At 36.5% G+C, this 23,830-nt stretch overlaps 5 protein-coding genes across 6 annotated transcripts; all 5 read left to right on the top strand.

Annotated features, from left to right (window-relative positions):
* The first annotated feature begins 1,756 nt into the window (after window positions 1-1,756).
* LOC116030262 (sporamin B-like) lies at window positions 1,757-2,389 on the top strand. The gene has a single exon (XM_031272459.1). It carries the CDS (start codon window positions 1,757-1,759, stop codon window positions 2,387-2,389), a length of 633 nt encoding a protein of 210 aa, XP_031128319.1.
* Window positions 2,390-5,110: 2,721 nt separating this feature from the next.
* On the top strand, window positions 5,111-6,217 carry LOC115997266 (sporamin B-like). The gene has a single exon (XM_031236788.1). The coding sequence runs from the start codon at window positions 5,378-5,380 to the stop codon at window positions 6,005-6,007; it is 630 nt and encodes a 209-aa protein (XP_031092648.1). The 5' UTR covers window positions 5,111-5,377; the 3' UTR covers window positions 6,008-6,217.
* A 1,121-nt stretch (window positions 6,218-7,338) lies between these two features.
* LOC116030200 (sporamin B-like) lies at window positions 7,339-7,962 on the top strand. Its single transcript, XM_031272376.1, has one exon. The coding sequence runs from the start codon at window positions 7,339-7,341 to the stop codon at window positions 7,960-7,962; it is 624 nt and encodes a 207-aa protein (XP_031128236.1).
* Window positions 7,963-9,524: 1,562 nt separating this feature from the next.
* LOC115999487 (sporamin B-like) lies at window positions 9,525-14,512 on the top strand. 2 transcript variants are annotated; one of them, XM_031239340.1, is made up of 2 exons: window positions 9,525-10,282; window positions 14,313-14,512. In XM_031239340.1, the coding sequence occupies exons 1-2, from the start codon at window positions 9,667-9,669 to the stop codon at window positions 14,318-14,320; spliced, it is 624 nt and encodes a 207-aa protein (XP_031095200.1). In that variant the 5' UTR covers window positions 9,525-9,666; the 3' UTR covers window positions 14,321-14,512. The 2 variants fall into 2 exon arrangements, with proteins under 2 accessions (XP_031095200.1, XP_031095196.1); XM_031239336.1 differs by lacking the exon at window positions 14,313-14,512 and having other exon boundaries at window positions 9,526-10,456.
* Window positions 14,513-17,285: 2,773 nt separating this feature from the next.
* LOC115996335 (sporamin B-like) lies at window positions 17,286-18,309 on the top strand. The gene is made up of 2 exons (XM_031235543.1): window positions 17,286-17,555; window positions 17,717-18,309. Exons 1-2 carry the CDS (start codon window positions 17,335-17,337, stop codon window positions 18,141-18,143), a joined length of 648 nt encoding a protein of 215 aa, XP_031091403.1. The 5' UTR covers window positions 17,286-17,334; the 3' UTR covers window positions 18,144-18,309.
* Window positions 18,310-23,830: the final 5,521 nt, after the last annotated feature.

The raw sequence follows: 23,830 nt of genomic DNA, 5'->3' as shown, positions 1-23,830 counted from the left end.
AATGTCAAATTCTGTGTAATCACCGGCTTTTAGGGCGCACCCGGTCGGACGTCGCCTCTCGACTGCCTGCGTCACCCGAATCATTCGAACATAACCCAAACTGCCAAGTGAAAAGGACTCCCAGTCGGCGAGCTCTAGATATCGGTTACTACTGGTCGGATACTCCAGTCAGGGTATCTATCACATCTAAATCCTATACACCACTAAAATTATCTTCAAGAAAATAGTTCAGCCTTATCTCTTAGCTTGTCCTCTATAAATTGCATGCTTGAAACCTTAACACAACACACCCACAAACATCATTACCTCGGCTGTGATATCTTCTCCCACGTTGTCATCTAGCTGGATAGCATTCTAGCAACATGAAAGCCCTCACACTCTTCTTCGCACTTTCCCTCTATCCCTCTTCTTCATCTTATCTGAAATTGATGTATTTGTAATATTACTCATTTATTTGCAGCATGTGATAAATGAACAAAGGAATCTAATTAATATTTGATCTCAACACATTTGTCGTCTATATATTGCATGAGAGATCAAACAACATTACCTAGTACCTGCAGATCTTTCTTTTCTAGTTTTTTTTTAATTTTTTTTTTAATTTTTTTTTATTGCAAAGTATAAAACGCAATCAAGCTATACAACTTGTGGGCATGCCACACGCGAACAATTTTCCGCCAAATTTAAGTGTTAAAGTTTTTTGGATGGCTCTTCATACACATCAAGTCCTAATTACCAACTCAATCTAATTAATGTTTTTATGTCCCTGTTTGGTAAATGGTTGTTGGCTGATTGTGTTGGCTGTTTGGGTTAGAAAGTATGATTTGTTGATAACATTAGCCGATTGTAGAAAGTTGTTTGATAGATTAGCTGTTAACTGATAGCTGTTTGCTTTGGTATAATTTATTTTATCTAAAAGCTAATTGAAAATGCTGCTTTGAGTAGCCTTTTGAATTTTAGCATTTTGGAGTTACAAAAAGCTTATTAACCAAACAACTAATAGTGGTCAAATAAGCCAAAATTGGCTGATAGGCTGATTATTTACCAAACAGGCCATAAACTTGTCTCCTTATTTCACCATCCAGTAGGTCTTATAGAAGATATTGGGTATGTTTGGTAAATAGTTGTTAGCCAATTGGATTAGTGGTTTGACTAATTGATAGCATTAGCTGGTGGTAGAAAAGTGTATGATAAATTAGTTGTTTGCTAATAGCCGATTACATAAAATGATTTTCTCAAAAATTTGATAAACAAAAAAAAACTACTTTGACCAGCTCTTTGAATCTTAACATTTTGGAGCAATAAGTTGTTACAAAAAGTTAATTAATCAAATACTCATATTAATTGTTTAATGAGCATCTAATAATGGTCAAATAAGATTAACTATTTTACCAAACAAAACCATTACATACATCATAAAAACATATTTTTAAATAAAAATTATACTTTTTATCCCTAAATTATAGGATAATTATAGAGATGGTTCATATTTGTTGATCACGCTTACTTCTGGTCCATAAACTATAACTGGTTTTACAAATTTCAGCCTTTATTTTTTTAGCCAGCAATGCTCACTTGTCGTCCATTATTAAAAATATGCATGTAAACCCTATACACCACTAAAATTATTTTCAAGAAAATAGTTCAGCCTTATCTCTTAGCTTGTCCTCTATAAATTGCATGCTTGAAACCTTAACACAACACACCCACAAACATCATTACCTCTCTTCTCCCACGTTGTCCTCTACCTAGCAACATGAAAGCCCTCGCACTCTTCTTCTCACTTTCCCTCTATCTCCTCCCCAACCCAACTCATTCTACGCGCAACCCCATCCGCCTTCCCACCGCCGCGTCCGCCACTCCGGTGTTGGACATCGAGGGAAACGAGGTCCTGCCCGGAGAAACTTACTTCATACGCTCCTGGAAGTGGACCCATGGAGGAGTGAGACTTATTAGTTTGGACGGGGCGACGACCCTATGCCCAAGCGACGTCATCATAGGGACCGGAGTAGACAACGGAAACCCCGTCGTGTTCACGCCGGCGGACCCCAACGCCCCCGTCGTCTTGCAGTCGACTTTCCTGAACATCAAATTCGATTTCCCGATGGTTAAACTTTGTGTAAATAACGTTTCTTGGGAGGTTGAGTACGACGCTAGTTCCGGGCAACGTTTCGTGAGGGCTGGCGATGTTTTCTCGTACCAGTTCAAGATTGGGTTCGGGTCCAGCCTTAACGGCGGCCTTAACGCTTACACTATCACTTATTGTGAGTTCGGGACCGACAACTGCTACGACGTTGGCACGGACTACGGTCACAAAAACTGGCCGCGTTTGGCTCTGAGTACCGATGAGCCCTGGAATGTTTGGTTTCAGAAAGCTGGAGATGTGTAACAGTGTAATATTGTGTGTAGTTGCTTGCTGGGTAGGTATGCTAAATAAGTTACGTTGCAGCTTTGACAACCTACGTGCAGTGTAAGAATAAGTGTGTACTGTTGTATTGTGTAAACCTTAAATATCTATGTGAAGGAATATGTGTAAGATTTTCTCATGTATTATATATTATAAGACCTTAATTAAGAGGTGCAAGTTAACTATACCTATTAAGTAATTGGGTCACACTTGTGTGAGAATGTCTCATAGATTCTTATTTGTGAGACGGGTCGGGTCGGGTCAAAGCAAAACGCAAATATAATACTTATACGAGCAAATGTCGTACTTATATGCTCAAATATATTATTAATCAACAATACAATTTTTGTTACTTATAAGAGAAAATGTAATAATTTTGAATTTTAATGTAAAAGTATTATATCTTCCATTAAAAGTATTACATTTTCCATAATAAATAATGTTGACAAGTGCCCCTTACTTGGAAAATATAATACTTTTGAGGAAAAATGCAATACTTTTAAATCGAAATGTAAAAGTATTGCATTTGCAGTTAAAAGTATTACATTTACCCTTATAAGGAACAAAAATTTTATTTCTTGATTAGTATTACATTTGAGCATATAAGTATGATATTTGTGCGTATAAGCATTACATTTTAATATTGACTCGACCCGACCCGATCAGTCTCACGGTGAGACGGTCTCACACAAGTTTTTGCCTAAGTAATTTAGTTGAAGTAAATGGCTCAAGCTAGGCAGCATTATCTACTAGATACATAAATACAACCAAGGGATTGTGAAGAACAATTAACAAAGGAATCAAGCAGGAATATTCACAAGAACCTTACAATAACCCTATAACTTATATTAGAGAAGAAAAATGCAATTTTCTTATCTTTTATATAAGAAAAATTCCTCCTATGAATCCATGAGACGAGTTAAATTTTCATAAGTAGTACATTTTTTCTATAAGTATTACTCTCTACAATTTTATTCATAAGTACCTCCTCAACCTGCTAATATTACATTTTAATTTGATCAAAATATCACATTTTTATTTTCAAATTTTCAAAAAAAAAAATAGTATCACATTGTTTCTTCATAAATATTACACTCACTCATAAATATAACATAATAGCTATTTTTGTTCTTCACTATGATTCGGTATAACGAACACTTCTTTGAGATCAATGAAGAATTGGATAGTCATTTCATGGGATGCCCCTAGATATAGGAGTTCAATTCTCCGAACTGGATTACCAAATCTTGAGTGTTCTTTTGTTTTCTTGTTATTGCGTGTGTTCTTATTTTGGTGAACTATCAAACACTAATAACCGTTGAACTAGTTCAGACAATAACATTTAAGTAAGCAAACTACTTAACAGAATTCATTACTTAGCGGTTTAATTTACTTGCAATAGAGTCAATAGTACTAAAAAAAAAAAAATCTTCCCTAAGTAATTGGACTCTTGGCCTTTGGTTGCCAATTTCAAAATCAAAACAATAACCCCATCCGTGCAGCTGGTTAACATTGTGTCCGTCCGTTCGAATAGTTATCTGGGGTATTGCTGGCCGCTTGTGTAAAGTGGTGACCCCAACTGGACAAATAGCGATCCCATCCGCACAGATGGTTAACTTGTAATTATAAAAGACTCTTCTTTCTCAAAACCTAGGGTCTAAGCTACGTTTTTAGAGACAAAAGAGTGAGAGAAAAGGTGTGTTGTCTCTTCATGAAGTCTAAGGAGGGATCCACCAACTTTTGGGTGAAGATAGTCACCATCAAAGAGCTATAAGGGCTTTGGATGAAGAAGGAAAAACTAGGAAGACTAAATTCAGGAGAATATCTTCCCCTTTTCTTTTACTTTCTTTGTTTCTTGTAAAACTCTTATGCTAGCTATGATATATTTATATTTGTAGCTAATGCTTGATAACCCGATACCCCGAGTATCGGTTACAATATACAATATAATATTTATTTTACTTTCTCAAACTACTGAAGCACATCAAAGAGTCAATACCACTGATGCTCAAACCCATAACCTCTCATTGGGGAGAGCTATTTCGTGCTACTAAACCACAAAATCATTGGCAACCATCCAAAGTACTTAATAAGGTAATATAAGTTTAAATACTCAAATAAAATTTTTCTTAAAAAAATATATTGTATCTTTAGTACACCTTCAGTAATTGACTTATAGCGTACATAATAGTTATTTTTGTCCTTAATCATTCTATGTTACCAAATTTGGTTTCTTTAATCATCACTAAAAATTCTCAATTTAATTTCCATCTCACCTTAAATTCAGTTACTACAAAAACGTTAAATTGATAGGCACGCACTTCATACATTGACCGTATAGTTATATAATACAAAAAATATGTAAAAACACTGTGCATCACTTAAATTTCTTTAGAAAGAATTTTATTTTTAAAAATCTTATCCGAAAATGATGTATTTGTAATATTACTCATTTATTTGTAGCATGTGATAAATGAACAAAGGAATCTAATTAATATCTGCACACATTTGTCGTCTATATATTGCATGAGAGTATACACAACATTACCTACAAATCTTTCTTTTCTTGTTATTTTTTATTCTCTTCAAGAAAATAATTCAACCTTATCTCTTATTGTCTATAAATCCAGTTCTCGTTATACCGTGGACCATGGGTCATGACTAATACTGCAGTTGTGTTGAACTGATACTACAATTATGTTAAAAGAAGACTGCAGTTGCGCAAAACAGAAGTCATTTCATCCATCTAAAACTGCAGTTGTGTTGAACGGATGAATAGCCTCTGTTCCGCGTAATTGCAATTCTATTTCAACACAACTACAGTATCAATTCAACACAATTGCAGTATCAGTCATTGGACCATGGCCCACAATATAATTTGGGCTATAAATCGCATGCTTGAAACCTCAACACAACACACCCACAAATATCATTACCTCTCTTCTCCCACATTGTCCTCTAGCTAGCAACATGAAGGCCCTCGCACTCTTATTCGCACTTTCCCTCTATCTCCTCCCCAACCCAATTCATTCCACGCGCAACCCCATCCGCCTTCCCACCGCCGCGTCAGGCGGCATTCCGGTGGTGGACGACCACGGACTCCCGCTCCTGCCCGGCACACCTTACATATTACGCTCCTGGAATTGGACCCATGGAGGACTGAGACTTGTTAGTTTGGACGGGGCGACGACCCAATGCCCAAGCGACGTGGTCATATCGAGCGATTTAGACGAAATCGGCATCCCCGTTATGTTCACGCCGGCGGACCCCAACGCCCCCGTCGTCTTCGAGTGGACTCCCCAGAACATCAAATTCGACATCCCGACGACCAGACTTTGCGTAAATAACGTTTCTTGGGAGGCTCAGTACGACCCAAAATCCGCGCAACGTTTCGTGAAGGCCGGTGATGTTTTGTCGCACAATTTCCAGATTGAGTCGGTCGCACCCACCCTTCACGCTTACAATATCACTTATTGTGAATCCGGCGCCGACAACTGCTACCCCGTTGGCACACACTACGGTCCCGGCCAGCAGCTGCGTTTGGCTCTAAGTACTGATCAACCCTATTGTATTTCGTTTATGAAAGCTCGATTTGCGTAACAGTGTAATATGTCCATCCAAATTCCAAAATTTTCTAGAGGGGATGAGAAATAGATATTTCTCTTTTAATTTTCTATCTCTATCCATCCAAATTCAAAAATACTTAATAAGGTAGGAGAAGTATAAATATGTCCAATAAATTTTTTTATGAGAAAATATATTGTATCTTTAGTCTGTCAATTAAAGTGTAATAGTTATTTTTGTCCTTAATCATATCATTCAGCGTTAGCAAATTAAATTTAGTGTTATCACTAAAAATTATCAATTATTTAATTTATATGCCACCTTAAACTCAGTTATTTCAAAACTATTATTATGAAAAGGTTAAATTGATAGGAATTCCCTTCATAAATTGAACAAAATTCAATTATTAACCATAATATAGTTATATATATAACACAAAAAATATGTAAAAACTGTGCATCACTAAAATTCCTTAAAAAAAAGAAATTCATTTAAAAAAATCTTATCTGATCTGAAATTGATGTATTTGTAGCATGTGATAAATGAACAAAGGAATCAAATTAAAATCTGCACACATTTGTCGTCTATGCCTTGCATATATGAGTTCAACCATTACCTACAGATCTTATCTTACTTTTTCTTTTTCTTTTAATTGTTCTTTTAAATTTTAAGTCCAGGGTATAAAACGCAATCAAAGTGTTAAACTTTGTAGATTGCATACTGATTAGTTATGCTAAAATGAGTAAAAGTTAGTTGCAGCTTTAACTACGTATAACAAATCCTAAAATTGTGTTGCGTAAATCTCATGATTTTTAAATAAAAAAGCATAAATTATTATCTATGGTTGGACAAGGAGTTTGTTAACTGTTAGAAATAGAGGTCTGGGAACATAGACAGCTCTGTTTGTCACATCATAAAGGGATGAGGGTTTCTTGTGTCCTGTAAGCAAATATTTAGTCTCTATGTTCAGTTTATTTATTATAATTTACATTTACTCAGATGTTCTGTCCGGTCCGGGCGTGGGAACCGTTGCGGTTGGGATTTAATCTTTGGGGAACAACAAAGAAATAGAGATCCAATGAATCTGTCATTAAACTGATACAATATTCTAAATTAATTTCGATTTGGGTCTCTAAATTGTTGCATTTTTAATTTCCACTTTAAATTCATAAGATTTTTTTCTAGACAATTAAAAACGTGCCATTACATATTTACCAATAGCCTGAGGTCCACATTCTTGGTACTATAATAATTCAACCATATCTCTTTCTCCTCTATAAATTGCATACTTGAAACCTCAACACAACACACCCACAAACATCATTAATTACCTCTCTTCTCCCACGTTGTCCTCTAGCTATAGCAACATGAAGGAAGCCCTCGCACTCTTCTTCACACTTTCCCTCTATCTCCTCCCCAACCCAACTCATTCTACGCGCAACCCCATCCGCCTTCCCACCGCCGCGTCAGGCGGCATTCCGGTGGTGGACATGGAGGGAGACGAGCTACAGCCCGGCAAACCTTACATGTTACGCTCCTGGAATTGGACCCACGGAGGAGTGAGACTTGCTAGTTTGGACGGGGCGACCACCATTTGCCCAAGCGACGTCATCTTAGGATGCAAATTAGACTACGGCAGCACCGTTACCTTCACCCCGGCGGACCCGAACGCCGCCGTCGTCTTGCGGTCGAGTTTCCTGAACATCCAATTCGCCGTCCCGACGGTCAGGCTTTGTGCAAATAACGTGTCTTGGGAGGTTGAGTACGAGGCTAGTTCCGGGCAACGTTTCGTGAAGGCCGGTGATGTTTTGTCGCACCCGTTCAAGATTGAGTCAATCGCACCCGGGCTTAGAGCTTACATGATCACTTATTGTGAGTCCGGCACCGACAACTGCTACGAAGTTGGCTCACACTACGGCCAGCAGACGCGTTTGGCTCTCAGTACTGATGAAGTCTATGCTGTTACGTTTATGAAACCTCGAGATGTGTAACAATGTAATATTGTGCTTAAAATTGAAGAGCGGTTAAGCTAGCTGATTATGCTTTAAAAATGTTTGGTATCTTTAATCATCACTGAAAATTGTTAATTTCGATCTCACCTTAAACTCAGTTCTTACACAATGTCAATATCATCTCCACTAAGACTTGAACCCAACCCACTCCCTTTCATATAAGAGTGCAACCCGATGCCATTAGACCCTAAGGTGTTAACAATTATTAACTTATGTTATTTAATACCAAAAAAAATGTAAAAACTGTGCATCTAATTACGATGTGTGCAGATCTTAATTAGATTCAGTTATATAGTGTGCAGATCTTAATTAGATTCCTTAAAAATCTTATGTGAAATTGATGTATTTGTAATATTATCTTATCTGCACACATTTGTCGTCTTTATAGAGTACGAACAACATTACCAACAGATCTTTCTTTTCTTGTTTTTTTTTATTGTTTTTTTTTTAATATTTGATTGCAAGGTATAATACGCAATCAAGCTATACAACTCGTGTTCTTGCCACACTCGAACAATTTTCCGCCAAATTTAAGTGTTAAACTTTGTGTGATGGCTCTTCATACACCATCAAGTCTTAATTACCAACTCAATCTTAAAGCCATCCAATTAGCATATAAACTTTTCTCCTTATTTCCCCATATAGTAGGTAAATATAGTTGTTAGCTAATTGGGTTAGTGAGTTTAACTAGTTGATAGTATTGGTTTTATCAACCACCGATGGTCAGTCGGCAGACCAACATTACCGGAAATTTGACTAAGTGTTTGGTACGAAATTTGAGTAACGTTTAGGCTCTTAAGAGTTATAAATTGCTTCCCCTTTCCAAGACTTTACACCCGTATTTATACAAGTTAAGAGGGATTTCTCCATTTTGATAACGCTAAACCACCATAAATAATGCTTTAGGATTTCTTTCATATTATTACATTTGACTACTTTCCTAATCTTTTCCGAACTTCTTTCCATATCTCCGGCATGAGACCGCGCATGACAGCCTCTTCCTTTAGGAAACTTCCCAAACCGCCTTTAGGAAATTTCTTGAACTGCCTTTAGGAAACTTCTTAAACCGCCTTCCACTCACCACCATCTTGCCTTGGCTACGGCTTTAGGTCAGTCGGACCGCCTTCTCTCCCTCAACTTCTTTAGTCCGTCCTTTTCCCATGGTAGTTAATTGTTTCAATATCATTTGTAATGACCCAACATTGCTTTATCAGTAAACCAACATATATGAAAAATCACGACAGTCCGAGTTAAAAACATTAAATTGATAGGCACGCCCTTCATACATTGACCATATAGTTATATAATACAAAAAAATATGTAAAAACACTGTGCACCACTCAAATTTCTTTAGAAAGAATTTTATTTTTAAAAATCTTATCCGAAAGTGATGTATCATTTATTTGTAACATGTGATAAATGAACAAAGGAATTTAATTAAGATCTGCACACGTTTGTAGTCTTTTTTTTTTTTTTTGGTGGGATTTGTAGTCTATATATTGCATGAGAGTATAAACAACATTACCTACATATCTTTCTTTTCATGTTATTTTTTATTCTCTTCAAGAAAATAATTCAACCCTTATCTCTTATCCTCTATAAATCGCATTCTTGAAACCTCAACACCACACACCCACAAACATCATTACCTCTCTTCTCCCACGTTGTCCTCTACCTAGCAACATGAAAGCCCTCGCACTGTTCTTCGCACTTTCCCTCTATCTCCTCCCCAACCCAACCCATTCTACGCGCAACCCCATCCGCCTTCCCACCGGCGCGTCCGGCACACCGGTGTTGGACAACGAGGGAGAACCGCTCCTGCCCGGCAGGCCTTACTTGTTACGCTCCTGGAAATGGACCCATGGAGGACTGAGACTTGTTAGTTTGGACGGGGCGACGACCAAATGCCCAAGCGACGTCATCATATCGAACGAATTAGACTACGGCAGCCCCATTATGTTCACGCCGGCGGACCCGAACGCCGCCGTCGTCTTGGAGTGGACTCCCCAGAACATCAAATTCGATATCCCGACGACCAGGCTTTGCGTAAATAACGTTTCTTGGGAGGTTGAGTACGACCCGAAATCCGGGCAACGTTTCGTGAAGGCCGGTGATGTTTTGTCGCACAATTTCCAGATCGAGGTGGTCGCGCCCGGGCTTAACGCTTACAATATCACTTATTGTGATTCCGCCGCCGACAACTGCTACCCCGTTGGCACACACTACGGTCCCGACCAGCAGCCGCGTTTGGCTCTCAATACTGATGAACCCTATGCTATTACGTTTATGAAACCTCGAGTTGCGTAGTTGCTGGCTGGCTAGCTAGGTATGCTAAATAAGTTACGTTGCAGCTTTGACAGCCTAAGTCCAGTGTAAGAATAAATATGCAATAAATCCTAGCTTGTTGTGTGTACTGTTGTATTGTGTGAATCTTAATTATGTAGTGCAAGTTGACTTCAGTGGCTTGGTTGAATTGAATGTCTATTATATACTAGATACATAAATACGACCAAAGGATTACGAAGAACAACTAATCAAGGAATTAAGCGAGAATGCACACAAGAACTCTAACCTAAATGCCAATTTCGTGAACTATTAAACAAGGATTAGAACAATGAATTGCCCCACTTGTCAACTCAAATATCTTTAATGTAGGATGCTATTTCAGGAAAAAAAAAAAACGTTTCCTTACTAAATATATGTAAACACTGTGCATCACACAAATTTTCTTAGAAAAAAAATATTTAAAAACCATTATCTAAAACCTTATCGGAAGTGGATGGATGTGTGTAATACTAACAATTTATTTGTACCACGAGATAAATGAACTGCACACATTATTTGTTGTCTATAATTGCATCAGACTTCAAACAACATTACCTACAAACATCATAACCTATTAACTACTCTTCTCCCCAAGTTGTCGTCAAAATGAAAACCCTCACACTCTTATTCGCCCTTTCCCTCTATCTCCTCCCCAACCCAACTCATTCCACGCGCAACCCCATCCGCCTTCCCACCGCCGCGTCCGGCACACCGGTGTTAGACAACGAGGGAGACGCGCTCCTGCCGGGCAGACCGTACATGTTACGCTCCTGGAAATGGACCCATGGAGGAGTGAGACTCGTTAGTTTGGACGGGGCGACGACCCTATGCCCAAGCGACGTGATCATAGCGAACAAATTAGACTACGGCAGCCCCGTTATGTTCACGCCGGCGGACCCCAACGCCCCCGTCGTCTTGGAGTCGGCTTTCCTGAACATTAAATTCGCTATCCCGACGGTTAGACTTTGTGTGAGTAACGTTTCTTGGGAGGTTGAGTACGACGCTAGCTCCGGGCAACGTTTCGTGAAGGCTGGTGATGTTTTGTCGTATCGGTTCAAGATTGGGTCGCTCGGGTCCAGCCTTAACGCGTACAGTATCAGTTATTGTGATTCCGACGACTGCTACGAAGTTGGCTCACACTACGACCAGTACACGCGTTTGGCTCTCAGTACGGATTCGCCCTATGCTGTTACGTTTATGAAAGCTGGAGTTGTGTAACAGTGTATAATTGTGCGTAGTTGTTTGCTGGCTAGGTATGCTAAATAAGTTACGTTGCAGTGTAAGAATAAATATGCAATAAATCCTAGCTTGTTCTGTGTTTACCGTTGTATATATGGTGTAAACCTTAAATATCTATGGCCCTGTTTGGTAAATAATTAGTCTATCAGTCAATTTTGACCTATTTGTCCATTATTAGTTGTTTGACTTGTTAAAAAAGTAATATAAGTGTTTGGTTAATAAGCATTTTGTAACTCCAAAATACTAAATTTTAAAAGGCTACACAAAACAGTCTTTTCAATTAGCCTTTTGAGAAAAGAAATTATACCAAACAGCTATTTCAGCTAACAGCTAATTTACCAAACACTTTTCTACAATCAGCTAATATTATCAATTAATTATACCTTCCAACCCAATCAGCTAACAGTCATTTACCAAACAGGGCGTGAAGAAATATCGGTAAGATTTTCTCATATTAACTGTCTTACTTTCTTTTTAATCCATCCCAAAATTCTATCCACATTCATAAAATAAACACTACTAACAACGGAGTAATTACTCTCTATTTTTTTCCAAAGTACCCTTGTGACTTTCAAAACTATTTGTATACTTTTTATTATTTTTCTATCCACATCTTTACTTTTTCAAAAATCTCTTTCATCTCAAGAATTCTGCAGACCCATTTCAATTTTCTCAAACCTTTTCTTTTTTCAAACGCAAATCTCTTTCTTCTCATCTCCTTCCTCTCATCTCAAAAATGGGTTTCAATGTTACAAAGCCGCCACATACATATGTTCTAGCTGGAATTTGAATACTCCTAGAATTGATGACCCTCGACGTTGTCGACATCCGCAGATTAATGGCAACAGTCCTTCAAATAGGCAAACATCATTATCTATGTTTTTTTTTTTATATGTTCTTATATATAGTTGAATGCAGATCTGGTGATTTTAAGAAGTATTGAGTTCATGTTTTTTTTTTTTTTTGTTTTTTTTTTGTTTGTATAATTACTAGGTCTAGAAAAGAATATAACACAAAGAAATTATAGGAGTATTTGTTGAATAAAGATTGAAGAAATGTTTGCAAATGAGATGAAGAAAGAAGAAGAACAGTAGCAAAGAAGTCAGACAGTATAAGGGTATAATTGTAAAGAGAGACCATTTTTTTTGTTGCTTCTCTTAAAATGCATGCGAAAAGCAAATCAACATTCATTTCGGGACAGAGGGAGTATTATATATTAAGGCCTTAATTATATGGTGCAAGTTGGCTACACCTATTAAGTAGCTTGGTTGAATTGAATGGCTCAAGCTAGGCAGCATTGTCTATTAGATACATAAATACAACCAAATGATTGTGAAGAACAACTAACCAAAGAATCAAGCAGGAATGCACTCAAGAACCCTAGCCTAAAAGTCAATTTCGTGAACGATTAAACAAGGATTAGAATAAGGAATTACTTCACTCTTGTGATGCATCAACACAAAGATCTTTAATGTAGAGGATTAAGTGGAAAAGGAAGTGGCCCTCTTAAGACCTTGTGGTCAAACGGCATAGCTATGACCCTCTTATACTTAAGAGGTCACAGGTTCGATCCCCAATGGGGACACCCGTTCAAATAAAGAAAGTCAATAGACCCCTTCTATTGGGGTAATGAGGTTGAACATGTAACTTTGTGGTTACTAAGTCAACTATTTTACCAACTTAGTTAAGATTGCCCCATTCTTTTTTTTCCCCCTTCTAATGGGTCCATTATTCAACCTTTTCTATTCCGTGAGTTCTATAATGAGTATTGATAATGAGGGATGCTATTTCAAGAAAAAAACATTTTCTTACCAAGGATCTTGTGGTCCAGTGGCATCAAACCCTTCCCTTTATAGGTTGAGAAAGTAGTTATGAACAGATACTGCATTTTAATAGAGTTAGTAGTATTCAAAAAATATATATATATATATATATATATGTAAACACTTTTGCATCACAAAAATCATTATCAAAAACCTTATCGGAAATGGATGGTTGTGTGTAATACTAACCACTTATTTGTACCACGAGATAAATGAACCTCACACATTATTTCTTGTCTATAAATTTCATGACACTTCAAACAACATTACCTACAAACATCATAACTACCTATTCACCTCTCTTCTCCTACGTTGTCGTCAATATGAAAGCCCTCGCGCTGTTCTTCGCACTTTCCCTCTATCTCCTCCCCAACCCAACTCATTCCACGCGCAATCCCATCCGCCTCCCCACCGCCGCGTCCGGCACACCGGTGTTAGACAACGAGGGAGACGCGCTCGTGCCCGGTCGGCCTTACATGTTACGCTCCTGGAAATGGACCCATGGGGGACTGAGACTTGTTAGTTTGGACGGGGCGACGACCAAATGCCCAAGCGACGTCATCATATCGAGCGATTTAGACGACGAAGGCAGCCCCGTTGTGTTCACCCCGGCGGACCCGGACACCCCCGTCGTCTCGCGGTCGACTTTCCTGAACATCAAATTCGCTATCCCGACGGTGAGACTTTGTGTAAGTAACGTTTCTTGGGAGGTTGAGTACGACGCTAGTTCCGGGCAACGTTTCGTGAAGGCCGGTGATGTTTTGTCGTACCAGTTCAAGATTGAGTCGGTCGCACCCGTCCTTCACGCTTACAAATTTAGTTATTGTGATTCCGGCACCGACAACTGCTACGTCGTTGGCCCACACTACGGTCCCGACCAGCAGACGCGTTTGGCTCTGGGTACTGATGAATCCTATTCTATTTCGTTTATGAAAGCTCGAGTTGCGTAACGGTGTAATTTTGTGCGTACGTAGTTGCTTGCTGCTGGCTAGGTATGCTAAATAAGTTACGTTGCAGCTTTCACAACCTAAGTGCAGTGTAAGAATAAATATGCAATAAATCCTTGTTTGTTGTGTGTACTGTTGTTGTATTGTGTGAACCTTAAATATCTATGTGAAGAAATGTGCGTAAGATTTTTCTCATATAGACCTTAATTATGTGGTGTAACTTGACTTCGATAGCTTGGTTGAATTGAATGGTTCAAGCTAGCAGCATTATCTACTAGATACATAAATGCAACGAAAGGATTGTGAATAACAACTAATCAAGGAAATAAGCGGGAATGTACACAAAAACACTACCCTAAATGTTAATTTCGTGAACTATTAAACAAGGTTAGAACAATGAATTGCCTTTTTTTCATTTTTTTTAAAGTTAAGAAGAAGGCAATAGTATTGCCTTCTTTACTACTATACACTTATATATATATTACTCCTCCGTCCCATTTTTTGTATCTGGTTCGATTAACAAGGCTTGACTGAAGTTATTTTTAATTCAATTTTTCATAATATTTAGTTTAATATTAGTATACAATAGTTATATATTTAAAAATTGAACTAAAAGTACTATTAAACACAAAAAAAAAAATTAAATTTAAAAATGAGTAAAAAATACTAAAGAAAATAAACAAAGAAGAAAGATCTAGTTGGTTTGATCAATAAATAATAAATATGACAGATAAAATGGGACAAATGGAGTAATTAATATTAATAATAATAATATTATTATTATTATTGATATTTAGGTTAATAATAATAATAATATTATTATTATTATTAATTAATATATAAGTGTATAGTAAAGAAGGCAATACTACCTTCTTCTTAACTTAAGGAAAAAAAAGATAAAAAGAAAGTCCGTAATCCAATTACCTTCTTTTCAAATAGGCCGGATTTTGAAAATAAGGTAATGGTATTAGTACTTTACACATTTTTGTCTAGGGTTTTGAATCAACACATTTTTATCCATATGATGTCAAATCCGCACAATTATAATGCACACAAGAATCCTAGCAAAGCCAATTTCGTAAACGATTAAATAAGGATTAGGACAAGGAATTGCTTCACTCTTGTGATGCATCAACTCAAAGATCTTTAATGTAGAGGAATAAGTGGAAACGGAAGTGTATTCTTATTCATTCAACAACAGTGGTTTATATATACAGTTTTCAAAGACACCACTTAGCTAAAGTAGTTATATATGACTTATTCCAGAAAACGATTTTTGAATAATAAATATACAAATATATACTAGTTATTGTCATTACCTAACGACATGCACTGAATAAACTCTGTATTGTAACCGTAACTGGTAAAGGATTACAAGGAGGTAAATAAGCTTAAGATTGTCAACCGTTTAACCAACTTGATTATGATTGTCCCATTCTTTTTTTTTTTTTTTTATTCTAATGATTTATTATCCAACCTCTTTTTATTCCGTGAGTTTTATAATTAGTATTGATGTAATCAGGAAAAGAAACATTTTCTTACTAAATCAGGAAAAGAAACATTTTCTTACTAAATATATGTAAACACTATGCATCACAAAAGTCATTATCAAAAACCTTATCGGAAATGGATGGGTGTGTGCAATACTAACCATTTATTTGTACCACGAGATAAATGAACTGCACACATTATTTGTCGTCTGTAAATTGCATGAGACTTCAATCAACATTACCTACAAATATCATAACCTATTAACTGCTCTTCTCCCAAGTTTTCGTCAACATGAAAACCCTCGCACTCTTATAGTCTTATTCTCACTTTCCCGGCCTCTATCTGTGGAAAATAATAGCATAAAATGTCATTTTAAGTGACTATTTTGTTATACAAATATATGTGGGGTCCACTTCTAATTTGAATCGAGTCAAAGTGGATTCGGTTTTTCGTAGTTAGGCGAAAAGATTGATATATTGTACGTTCAAAACGGATAATGGGTGAATGAGAAATTGGTTCTCAAAGTAGACCCATTGGATTTGGAAAATTGAGGGGAAAAGTTTAAAGTAAGCTTTTGTCTCACATTAGTTTGGGAGGTGGGTTTGCACCACTATATACCTGAGGCTTTCTAAGGCTTGTTGAATTAATTGATTTTAATATTAGATTAATGCTATTTAATCCAACATCTCCTATATAATTTGCTGTAAAATATATTTTCTGGCATGTGAAACACTACACTATCCTAAAGTTTATGATTTTCCTTACTATGCAACAAAGGCATATACCCCCTATCAAACCACAACTTTTGAGATAAAATTAAAGAAGATGTCAAATTTCTCATGGTGCATTTATGAGAAATATATTTACCAAGGGAGTAACTTGAGATTTTTAGTATGTAAAAAATATTCTGTAAACTCTGCAATAACATAGTCAACAATCGTATATCTTGACAACATATGAAAATTCTATTATATATATCCATCATCAGTCATCCTTCATTTGTTTTCTTAAAAACAAGAGTAATGAAGGAGAAACTCAATTCCCATGTTCCTCTTTCACTACTTTACTTTTTAAGATGACATATGATGGGATGTCTAATGATGAATATATATAATAGATTTTTCCAACGTACGCGCTTTCACCAATTTTTTTTTTTTTTTACCAAAATGCCAAATTATACTTTTAACGGATTTATTATCCAACCTTCTTTATGCAATGTGACAATTTTATACATAATTAGTATTTGATAATGAAAGGATGCTATTTCGGGAAAAAAACACTTTCTTACTAAATATATGCAAAAAGTATGCATCACAAAAATTTTCTTACAAAAGATATCTAAAAACCCTTATCAAAAACCTTATCGGTAATGGGTGTATGTGTAATACTAACCACTTATTTGTACCACGAGATAAATGAACCTCACACATTATTTCTTGTCTATAAATTGCATGAGACTTGAAACAACATTACCTACAAACATCATAACTACCTATTCACCTCTTTTCTCCCAAGTTGTTGTCAAAATGAAAACCCTAACACTCTTATTCGCTCTTTCCCTCTATCTCCTTCTCAACCCAACTCATTCCACGTCCAATCCCATCCGCCTTCCCACCGCCGACGTGGCAGTAACGTCCGGCGAAACTCCGGTGGTGGACACCGACGGAGACGCGCTCCGGGCCGGCGAAACGTACTACATAACCTCCTCCTTTCGGGGAGCGGCCTCCGGAGGAGTGCAACTTTCTTGGTAATGTTAAACCCATAACCTGAACTAGTTTTTAGATGATTTTGTTATTTACTGTTATTTAAGTTTTAGTTTTTATTCTGTTGTAACTTTCTCAGTAAAGTGCTATATATATACCTTCAGTGTAAGTCATAAATAAAATCAATTCATTCTACTCTTCGCAGGTTAAACGATTTGACAAAATGCGCGAGAAACGTGGTCATGTCGCCGCCCTTAACGGACGGCGACCCCATTAGGATCACGCCGGCGGACCCGAACGCCACCGTCGTCTCGCCGTCGACGTTCCAGAGCTTCGCGTTCTCCGTTCCAACGTCCAGGCTTTGTGTGAGCAGTGTGTTTTGGGGGATCCGGTTCGACCGGGCTTCCCGGAAATTTTTCTTGAACTCCGGCGAGTTTGTCTCCAACCTTAGCGGCCAGTTCAAGATTGAAGTCGTGCCGGAGCTTAGCGCTTACGAAATCACCTATTGTCCGTTCGGCGGCGACAAATGCTACAGCGTTGGCAGATACTACGACGAGGCGGCCGGGGCTGACCGTTTGGCTCTCACTCAGGATTTTCCTTTCACTGTTGTGTTCAAGAAAGCTAGATTCTGATTTCTGACCACATTATTGTACGCTGGTTAGTTAATTATGCTAAATAAGTGACATTAGTCGCAGGTTTGATAATGTACAACATATCCTAGATTGTTGTGTTGTGTAAACCCTATGATCATTAAATAAATTACTATTTGTCGGCAGATAAATAATTTGATAATTGTTATATCATGGATCAGAATTCATATTGCTTAGGTCATCCAATCAACGCTTAAACTTGTTTCCGATGCCTATCAACATGTTTCACTATCTAAATCATTTACCTTTAGACACTTAATTACTATTTAGCTTCATGAAAATGGCATGTGAGTAATCATTCTGAGGCATTGTTTTAAGTGTGGGGTTTATTATTGATCTGTGTCAAATTAAAGTGGGCTCGAATTCTCCTATGTGGAACGATAAATTTCGTTTATTAAACACTCAAAGCAGATAATAGTGAATAAGCAATTGATTCATAAAGTTGAAAAAATTGAGTTTGAGAAGGCTTTGCAGGATTCATTGCCCCGTATTGGAAACAAATTTTAGGTTGAAGTATTATAAATACATTTTAACTTTTTTTTTTTTGAGTGACGAGGGGAACCCGCAGTCACTACCTAAGGATATACAAGTACACAAGGCAAATCTTACCTTGTGACCCTAGCAAAAAAATGACCACAAATATAAAATTTTCTTGATAAAATATATTTTATCTTTAGTTTCTCAATTGAAGTGTAATAGTTATTTTTGTCTTTAATCATTCAGTGTTAGCAAATTTAGTGTCATCACTAAAAATATCAATTATTTAATTTCAATCTCATGCACCTTAAACTCAGTTATTAATTATTTCAAAACAATTACTATGAAAACGTTAAATTGATAGGCATTCCCTTCATAAATTGAACAAAAGTCAATTATTTTTTTGCTCCAAAATCCAATTATTAACCATATAGTTATACAATACAAAAAATATGTAAAAACTGTGCATCACTAAAATTCCTTAAAAAGAAATTTATTTTAAAAAATCTTATCTGATCTGAAAATGATGTATTTGTAATATTACCCATTTATTTTTAACATGTGATAAATGAACCAAGGAATCTAATGAAAATTTGCACACATTTGTCCTCTCTGCATTGCGTGAGTTCAAAAAACATTACCTACATAAACATTACCTACATATCTTTCTTTTTTCTTTTTCTTTTAATTGTTCTTTTAAATTTTGAGTCAGGGGTATAAAACGGGGCAAATTATTGTATGAACCATAACAAAAATTTTATTTTTAATATACTAATAAAAATACATTATTCATGTATTGAATGTGCACTATACCAAATGATGTACTTTGAGTACTTAAATAATGTAATTCTTCCTGAATACCATGTGCATTTTTAATATACTAAAGGAAAAGACTTTGTGGTCTAGTGGCACCCGGTTGCATCCCACTATGGGAGGGGGCCTCCTTCTGGGAGGACTGGACTGGGAGGAGTACGTACCGCGCCCCCACCATCACCAGCACTACCAGCACAACCTCCTTTTGGGAGGACTGGACTGAGAGGAGTAGGAGTACGTACCGTACCACCACCATTTATATTATTATTATTATTATTATTATTATTATTATTATATATGTTGTTATATTTTAAACAAACAATTATTTAGAAGAGGAGTAGGAGTACGTACCGTACCACTGTCCTTACAACCACCACCACCATTTATATTATTATTATTATTATTATAAATGTTGTTATATTTTAAACAAACAATTATTTAGAATGCAATCAAACGCTGAAAATGAAAATATTTTCAGACTGTCAAACACACCTTTAGATGAAACCTTATTTTAGGAAAAAAAAATAAATCTTATTAGAAATCTTATCCGAAGTTGATGTATTTGTACTACCTATAAATTAAATATAGCATGTGATTAATGAAAAAAAAAAAAAAAAAACTTTACATATTTACCAATAGCCTGGCACTCTATAAATTAAGATCGAGCTCAAACAACACTCCAACGTAACAAACATCATAACCTCTTTCTCCCAAGTTGTCATCTACCAATTAACATGAAAGCCCTCGCACTCTTATTCGCCCTTTCCCTCTATCTCCTCCTCCCCAACCCAACTCATTCTACCCGCAACCCCATCCGCCTTCCCACCGTCGATAGTCCGGTGCTGGACACCGACGGAGACGCGCTCCGGCCCGGCGGAGATTACATCATAGCCTCCGCCATCCCGGGCCCACTAGGCCACCCACAAGAAATGTAAATTGGGACACCGGGTGCCATTAAACCACAAGGGCTTTGGCACACTAACTTTAGAATAATGTATTAATAATGTTGAGAGGTAGGTGGCAATTAACTAGTACGATTCTCATCAGCTCACCAACTTGCATGCCCTTCACTAAATGGGATGAGATAGAGTTGATAATGATCATATGCTGACCGTAGGATTTGGGAGGAAAAATCGAAAAGATTTGAGAAATAAATTAATACGCTTGCGCCAAAAGGCCTTGTGGTCAAGCGGCATGAAGTGATTCTCCCAAGTGGGAGGTCATGGTTCGAGCTTCAGTGGGGGCAATGTTGACTTTGTTGGGCTCCAGTAGGTTGAGAAAGTAAAATTAATACGCTTGCAGACAAAATGAACTGAACAAACAAGACACAAAACATATCTTTCTACAGGAAAGAACTTACGGTGTATATTGAAAATGAAGTGAATAATGCAGCCACAAAGTATGACATTTTAATATTGCCCCCTCTCCTGATGTAAATAGTGTCCCCTGTCGGTACGAGAAGGGCAATATATATACCGTTTTTTAAAATTGAGGGGCAACATTACACCATTAGTAATTCAGGGTGACATTCATAATTGGCATATTATAAAAGTATAATTTTCTATATATATATATATAAATTTCTTTCTCCCAATTAAGTTGTGTTCGACCTACCAATCAATTCAACATAAAAGCCCTCGCACTCTTATTCCTGATTTCCCTTTTATCTCCTTCCTTCCCAACTCTTACGTTCTGTCAACTCTAAGGTTATTCGCACTGTTACAATTTGTTGGAAAAAAAAGGTATAAATGGCATTTTTAAGTGGCCATTTTGTGGTATAAATATATGTAGGGTCCACATTCGATTTGGGTCGGATCAAAGTAGATTCGGATTCTTCGTAGTGAGACGAAGAGATCGATATATTATACGCTCAAAATGGATAATGGGTGAATGAGAAATTGGTTCTCAAAGTAGACCCATTGAGATGGAATTTGTGTGGGAAAAACTTTAAGGAAAACATTTGTCCCACATTGGTTTGGGAAGGGGATTTCACCCACTATATATACAAGAGGCTTTTTTAAACTAATTGACTTGTATGGCATAGAGGCTCTCTTTCACGCGTAGGGGTGCAAATCAAATTCCAAACTGAGTTCGAAAATGCTTGAACTTGTGTGTGCCCATTAACTCAATATGGTTAATACTTGGTTAGTGGGTGGAGGTTACCTTGCCAGAATTGAATGCCATTTTAATCTTTCATCTCCTATATATATTGTTCTAGGTGAGCAGCAGATTTATGAAGAAGTAGTGTCAAGAACACGAACCAAAAATCACTCTGCAAAATTTCTTAACCTTCCTGCAAGCCACCTGTGTTCATCCCACGTTCTCGTTCGCCGGGTCCACGGCGGATCGTAGTACATTTTATCCTGGGAAACCTAGACCGCAACGCTCCAGCACTCCGGGAGGCGGTAAATAAGGTTTTAAGGAAAGTGGCAACGCGACTCGTACTTACAACTACCCCAAAAGTCCGTTCTTCACCGTCCCTTGTATTCCAGGTTTATCTAACCTTTGTTGTAGGTTTAAATTCCTGGAATTTCTTGTAATATTTATTTTTGTTTAGTGGATTTTCTATTTCGTCCATTTTTTTGGGTATTTCGAGATTATTTCCCAAACACAATTTTCTCTTATCCGATATTTGTAAATTGAATGACTCAAATATAGAGTGGTTTGTTGCACATAAAATACTTAATAATATATTATTATTCTAATTATAATTCTAATTCTAATAATAATAATAATAATAATAATAATAATAATAATAATAATAATAATAATAATAACTTAATGTAAAACATAACAATCGAAACATAGCTTAAACGTGGCGTATCACATTTGTTCACGACTATCCCACGAGGCAACAATTCTTTTCTATTGTCCGTAAGGACAGCTCAGGTGGTAAGGGTGATCTACCTACAACCGAGAGGTTGTAGGTTTGATTCTCAAACCCGGGTAATCTAGACTGGTTTATTTCCTCGAGGTTTAAAAGAACAATTCTTTTCTATTTTCCCTCTCATATGAAGAACAATGCCTTTCTATTTCCCCTTTCATATGAAAAATGTCAAATCATATTGAGTTAATTCCAATTTTTGGTCATAGATTTATAGGCGTCATTCCACTTTTAGTCTTTTTTTTTTTTCAAAACATCCCATTTTGGTCCTAGTAATATTGTGGCATGACCATTTTTGATCCTTTATCAACAAAATCGTAAAAATTCTCATAAATGCAAGGGAATTTTGGTCTTCAAATAGGATTTTTTTTAAAAAAAAAAAGTAAAAATAAAAATATAGCGGATCAACTAACTTTGTAAAAAAAAAAGATCAAAATACTCTTGTATTTAACGTCATTTTAGCGATTTTGTTGAAGGAGGACCAAAAATGGTCATGCCACAATAATACTATGACCAAATGTGAATGTTTTAATAAAAAAGGACTAAAAGTGGACTACCACATATTAATTTAGGACCGAAAATGGAATTAACTCAATCATATTTCTAACGGATTTATTATTATCCAACCTACCTTCTTTATTCCGTGGGCCTTATAATTAATATTTGATACGGAAAGATGCTATTTCGGGAAAAAATATACTTTCTTACTAAATATATGCATCACTAAAATTTTCTTAGAAATTTAATATATATATATATATATATATATAGTTGTGTGTTTTAGAATTTTCAGCTTAATATTCGAGGTTCTATTTGATCCTCATCATTTATATAGAATTCATTTTGTATTCATTTTTCTGGGTCCACTCATGTGCCCAAGGGGAATCATTGCTTGTGGAAATTAAACCCGAGTTCTCTTGAAATTCTTCCCCACAAAGAAAGCTCACTTGTCAGTTGTCACCTGAGCTACCCCATTGAGTTATTCTGTTTTAGTTTTTACTCCTTTTGTCTATTGTCCAAAACCTTCCCTCTTTTATCCACTCTTTTTATAAGTTCCAAAACCAAGATATGACTCATTATTTATGTGTTATTTATCCGACATGTTATGTTGCATGTCAAATGACTAGCCCAATAGTCGTAAAATTAACAATGTTATGATTATATATAATACTAAAAGTTAAAAAGAACCTTGCTAGCATATTGTTTAACCACCAGTAGTTATACTGTGGACCATGGTCCACAATGCATTGTAGATCATGGAGTACCCAAACACGGGAATATCCCAAAAATAACTCCAAGAAGTCATTTTCTGGAATTCTAAATAGACCTTAAAAGTATGATTTAGCATTTTCTGTATGAAAATAAACAGTAGAGGGTGAAAGATCTAAGGGGGATCTTTTTAGTATTTGGCAGACTCTCATTTTCATATCATCACTTATATTAAATTGAAGAGTTAATTTCATTTTTGGTCTTAGATTATATTACCAAACTATTT

Source organism: Ipomoea triloba, chromosome 1, assembly GCF_003576645.1.
Source record: "Ipomoea triloba cultivar NCNSP0323 chromosome 1, ASM357664v1".
NCBI lineage: Eukaryota > Viridiplantae > Streptophyta > Magnoliopsida > Solanales > Convolvulaceae > Ipomoea > Ipomoea triloba.
The sequence above is the reverse complement of the archived record's forward strand: the minus strand, read 5'-3'. Positions and strand labels throughout refer to the sequence as shown.